This window comes from Ammodytes marinus (genome assembly GCF_949987685.1).
Source record: "Ammodytes marinus genome assembly, chromosome: 12".
Taxonomy (NCBI): Eukaryota; Metazoa; Chordata; class Actinopteri; order Uranoscopiformes; family Ammodytidae; genus Ammodytes; species Ammodytes marinus.
The window spans coordinates 21,009,278-21,014,513 of NC_137216.1; the positions used below are offsets into that span (position 1 = coordinate 21,009,278).

The window sequence follows — 5,236 nt, forward strand, 5'->3', positions numbered from 1 at the left end:
TGATAATAAATGAAAACAACGTTTAGTCTTTTCCCCAGAAGAAGCCAAGAAAGCAGGGATCTAGGAGTGCTAGTTTTTCATAGCTGTTGAAAATCTAGTTTTAACTATCTACTTTGCCATATGAAGTACATTTTACTCACCACTTTTAATTTAGTAGCCCACATATATATTATACAATTGATAACCAAAAAGCGGTCTTCATCATATTTTTAGTTGTCAATAGTCCACATCAACAGAACAGTAATCTCCTGAGTAAACTGTTCTTGAAGGAAGCCACGCCTCACTACCGGGTAGCGCGGTGACGTCAGTGATTTCCACCCTGCCAATTGGCCAGTAGCCCTGGCAGCATGTGGTCTGGGATTTTCAGTGAATGAAAGTTGACTTTTCTCTCTGATGAAATATTCCCACAACATTACGCTTTGCATTGAATTCTCGGTCTGAGCCGCAATGGCTACTAAGCTATTATCTGCAAACTGCACCGTTTTCAAGTGTTTGAAAACGTTCCAGAGCAGCCTGCCGCGAGGATTTAGGTAAGAAACTCCAGAAAACTTAATTTGGTAGAGTTGACAAACAATAATGGCAGTCAGTCTTATTGTTATTACAAGCAGTAATACATGCATTATGCCCTGCATATGTTTCTCCCCCCAGCACGGGAGTGGCTTCCCTCGGTTCAGTGAATTTAAAGGGTCGCAGCTTTCTCACTCTGAAAGATTTCAGCTCAGATGAAATCAAGAGACTGTTGTGGGTGTCAAGAGACCTAAAACATCGAATCAAGCATGAAAAACAGGTCGCTAACATCACAAACTCATTTTGACTGCAGTGTGCATTTCTTAGTGTCCCCGTGCAACCTCTAAATGGGTCAAATTTAGGAAGCTACGTGTCCTTTCTATTTCAGTATCTCCCTCTTCTGCAAGGAAAGTCGATTGCAATGATATTCGAGAAGAGGAGCACCAGGACAAGAATGTCCACAGAAACAGGTGTGCATGTGTGTGCCATGCGCTTCTCTTGCACAATCCAATGAACAAAAATATTGGAGGAGGGCAACTTTTAAATGTCAGATTCACACTTAAAATGACGTAAAGAGACAACATTTTTAAACGGAATTGTAACATCTGATACTGCATGTTCGCTGGGTTGATACTAGTCATCATTGTGTTGTTCAGCGCTGTAAAGATCATTGTTAAAGCAGACACAAAAGAACTGCTGAAATGCGACTTCCAGTCTAGCCCAGGAAAAAAGCAGTCTGCATGTGGTGGACTGTTTCCACTCCTCTTTTACCTTGTATGACCCCCCTTTCAACACAAGGTGTTGTTCTTATTTGCCTAAAATATTCCTACATTTTGAAAAACACTTTAATTGAAGTTGTCATAATCTCAAAATTCTAGGTTTTGCTTTGCTGGGCGGACACCCGTGTTTCCTCACCTCTCAGGACATCCACCTGGGAGTGAATGAGAGTAGCACAGACACAGCTAGGTGAGTCTTTATGATTTAGGTTTTCAAATGTCGAAATATAATAAAATTAATCTCAGGCAACGGTTGGATTCAGGGTGGCATATGTGCACTTATCTGTCACTCCATGGAAATCCACTGCTCCGTAGTTATATGCCTACCTACATAATCTCTAACCTCTTATTACCACAGGGTCCTCTCAGGACTCTGTGATATTGTCTTGGCACGAGTGTACAGCCACTCCACGCTGGAGGAACTGGTTAAAGAAGGATCCATTCCCATCATCAACGGACTGTCTGACCTTTACCACCCAATCCAGATTCTGGCTGACTTCCTCACTTTGCAGGTGCAGCAACTCCTCACTATTATACTGTGTAGGCCTTCTAAAATTTCCACACAGTAAAAATTATAATGACAGGGTGTTTTGTAAATCACTATCCCGTTCTCTTCCAGGAACACTATGGGTCACTTAGTGGACTGACCGTGAGCTGGATTGGAGATGGGAACAATGTCCTCCACTCCTTCATGATGACTGCTGCCAAACTGGGAGTTCATCTTAAGATCGCTACTCCAAAGGTTTGCCTCGTCTTGATGTTGTAGAGAACACTTGACTCCTGTTTTCTATTGTTTTTTTTGTCATTTGCAGGTATTGGTGCGTGCTGTCACCCTCTAATCTCTTGTGAGAAGAGAAGTTTATGGACATGAATGTCAATAATCCTACTAATGAACTAAGCTAACACTGTATCTTAATTTACAGGGCTATGAGCCAGACAGGAGTGTTATTCAAGAGGCACAAAGACTCTCCAAAGAGGTGAGGTCCTCTTCAGGTGTCGTAATTAAATACAAACTTCTTATTATATTCATAATATTGCATTTTTCCTCAGCATGGAACCCAGCTCATTCTGACCTCCGACCCGATGGAGGCCGCCCACGGCAGCAATGTTTTGGTCACCGACACCTGGGTCAGCATGGGACAGGAGGAGGAGAAGAAAAAGAGGCTCATAGACTTTGGCGGTTACCAGATTACAATGAAGGTGAAGAAGAGCTTTGTCTTTGTATTATTTGGAGGCAAAATCTTTTCCGACTCCCATGTATCTTTATATCTGGGAAGTAAATTCTAATTTTAGAACATTTTTAGAGAAGAAAGAACTGCAACAAAATGTGGAGAAATTTAGAATATCAGCTTAGTAGGCCAAGTATGTACAAATACAAAGAATTTGACTCCGGTTTGAGACTGCTCTAAATGTTGAAAAGAAAGAAATAGACAAACACACCGAAATTAACATAGTAAGAGAGCCAGAAAGATAGTTTACTATTATGTGCATACAAGTAGACGAAAAATGGTGTATTCAATATAATTAAAGGTGCTGTAAGCGGAATGGTTCTTTTAGCTAACTTCCTGTCAGTTACTGCAGTTAGCAGTCCCCTCGCTCGTCCCTACGTCACCACATTAATGCACTGCGGTCTTCAAGCAGCAAGTTATCTAGCATCATCTCAGATCCATAAGTGTGATAAAACATGATAAAAACCATCAAAACAGACATTGGAAAGGATTTTTTCCTGCTCCGCCATTGTAGGCGCATACACATTCACCCATCTGTTGCTCTGGCGTGCACCTGCAGTGAGACCGTGGAGTGTATATGCTATGAGTGAGACTAGTGTTGGTTTGTAGCGTTCTCTCTTCTGATTGGATAACATTTTCGGGATACTACAATAAGTTTATTTGCCGATTACATGCAAAGCAGCTGACTGAAAGATCGGCTTCATGAAACGCATACATTATGTAAGTGATCACTGTATAAATAAAGAGCGATTTTACACTTATATTAACATAAATAAACCGCTTACTTCATCTTTAAGCAACCATTACCAAAAACGTACACTGTCTACATACAAGTTAAGTTATAAATTCTGTAGATGATGATATCAAAAGATGACTCAGCTGACAAGTACAGGGATTGCCCATGGTCTCCTTTTTCCTTGTATTATAACACCCTGAGTTAGTGTTAATGTCCATATGTTTGGCCCTTGGTCCACTATTACAGACAGGAAGTGTGGCCAAACCAGACTGGACTTTCCTGCATTGTCTCCCCCGGAAAATGGAGGAGGTGGATGACCAAGTATTCTACTCGTCCCGCTCCCTCGTCTTCCCTGAGGCAGAAAACAGAAAGTGGACCATCATGGTGAGTGACCTGTTAAAACGCTATTATTTTATCTATAGTTTAGTTCTATATTAATGGGTGATGTTTTCAGAATAATAGCATTTGCTTCCTCTGTTTGATTCTCTGTCAACTAATCTTCATAACTGTCTTCTCCTTCAGGGTCTGATGGTTTCTCTGCTGACTGACTACTCTCCACAGATCCCCATGCTCAAGTTTTAACTTCCGGCTTTAGGGTAGAGCTTTTATTGGGTGTGTCATGATGTATGACAGACCGACTGCCAAACATACATACTAGTTCAGTGTCTGATGTCAGCTGCTGATAGCACCATTGCAACACTACAGGGATCACCAGCAAAGTAAATGTTTACACTGTTCAAAACGTTCTGATTTAGAGCACGGATAGCACTGTTTGCCGTAGCACTGTTTCATAGGAGACTACAGAAACCAGTCTGATTTCAAACTACACTACAGTGCATTCATTAAAGTTAAGTGTTTACGTTCTACATTAACTGTGACAGAGAGCAAGGATTTGATTGAGTGTGAGGTTTACAATGGAAATGTCTTCGCTAGATGTGTGTTACAGAAAAGGAAGCAAAAGTGTGTATTTCTTGAAATTGTTTAATGTTGTCTTGACTTTACAATTGTTTAAATCGAGTCAGGGTCCTTTTGTTGTTTCATGTCATAACTCTCTCTTCATGTCACTTGTCTGTATTTTCTGTTGTATACTATGTTGAATAAAGGCAAAATGCCAAAGATTTGTTCTTAAAACCGACATTTTATTATTAGTGCAGATTACTTATTTAAAGTCACTTCAGTATAACCATGCATGCAATGTTAAAAAAGGGGCCTTAGAAAGTGGTTGGTAATATAAAATACACAAAGGGGTTCACAAATGGGCTAATAAACTGTCAATAAATAATACATTATATGTTTGGTATGGTTAAAATTTGTTTTTTAGTTTGAATGTGTTCAGATGTGTCTTTTGTATTTTAAGCTTTCCATATCTGTACCCCCTCTAAATTCAGTGTCCACATCTGTGAAAGTGTGGTGATACTGAAACCGTTTTTGGTATTGTGGAACTCAACAGTGTGTCAAATACAGGGTTTAATTATGTGTATTTTTTAGTAATCCGTGGAAATATGCATACACTAACCAGAATAACAAAGAAAAAACAAGAAATGGAAGTGTAACCAATAAACAGAATTTGCTCGGGTTGTGATAGCAGTTTACTATCGATCCAGTTTTTATTTAACATTTGCTGGACTGAAATGCATCTTTCTTAATCACAATGTATGTCAGGAAAACCATGAAACACAATACCTTAAATCACATGGAAATGTGATAGTATTTTAGTTAACCTTATAATATGAAAATAGATATATAAAATATATTTCACCTTTTAAGGGAGTTAAACCAAATATTCAATTGTCTCAAAAACAAACCTGTTCAGTAAAATAAACCTGACGAGATGTTACTCGTTCTCTTAATTGTCTCTTTCTCTCTCAGTCCATAAACAAAATAAATACCGAACGGTCCGAACGGTCTTCTATCTCTCACTCCATGGAACAAAACAAAAGAAAAATACCGAGCGGTCTTCTTATCCAAAAATAGAATACATCTTGAAG

General features: G+C 39.3%; 1 protein-coding gene across 2 annotated transcripts; it reads left to right on the forward strand.

Annotated features, from left to right (window-relative positions):
• Positions 1–401: 401 nt before the first annotated feature.
• Positions 402–4,379, forward strand: otc (ornithine transcarbamylase). 2 transcript variants are annotated; one of them, XM_080038112.1, is made up of 10 exons: positions 402–530; positions 649–787; positions 896–977; positions 1,386–1,473; positions 1,642–1,795; positions 1,903–2,025; positions 2,207–2,260; positions 2,334–2,483; positions 3,495–3,632; positions 3,771–4,379. In XM_080038112.1, exons 1-10 carry the CDS (start codon positions 448–450, stop codon positions 3,828–3,830), a joined length of 1,071 nt encoding a protein of 356 aa, XP_079894238.1. In that variant the 5' UTR covers positions 402–447; the 3' UTR covers positions 3,831–4,379. The 2 variants fall into 2 exon arrangements, with proteins under 2 accessions (XP_079894238.1, XP_079894239.1); XM_080038113.1 differs by having other exon boundaries at positions 2,346–2,483.
• The last annotated feature ends 857 nt before the right edge of the window (positions 4,380–5,236 follow it).

Excerpts from the sequence above, each read along its gene's own strand:
- otc (XM_080038112.1), top strand. The coding sequence starts at position 448 with ATGGCTACTAAGCTATTATCTGCAAACTGCACCGTTTTCAAGTGTTTG. Across the intron at positions 788-895 it reads GAATCAAGCATGAAAAACAG|TATCTCCCTCTTCTGCAAGG; the intron begins GTCGCTAACATC and ends TTTCTATTTCAG. Across the intron at positions 1,474-1,641 it reads AGTAGCACAGACACAGCTAG|GGTCCTCTCAGGACTCTGTG; the intron begins GTGAGTCTTTAT and ends TTATTACCACAG.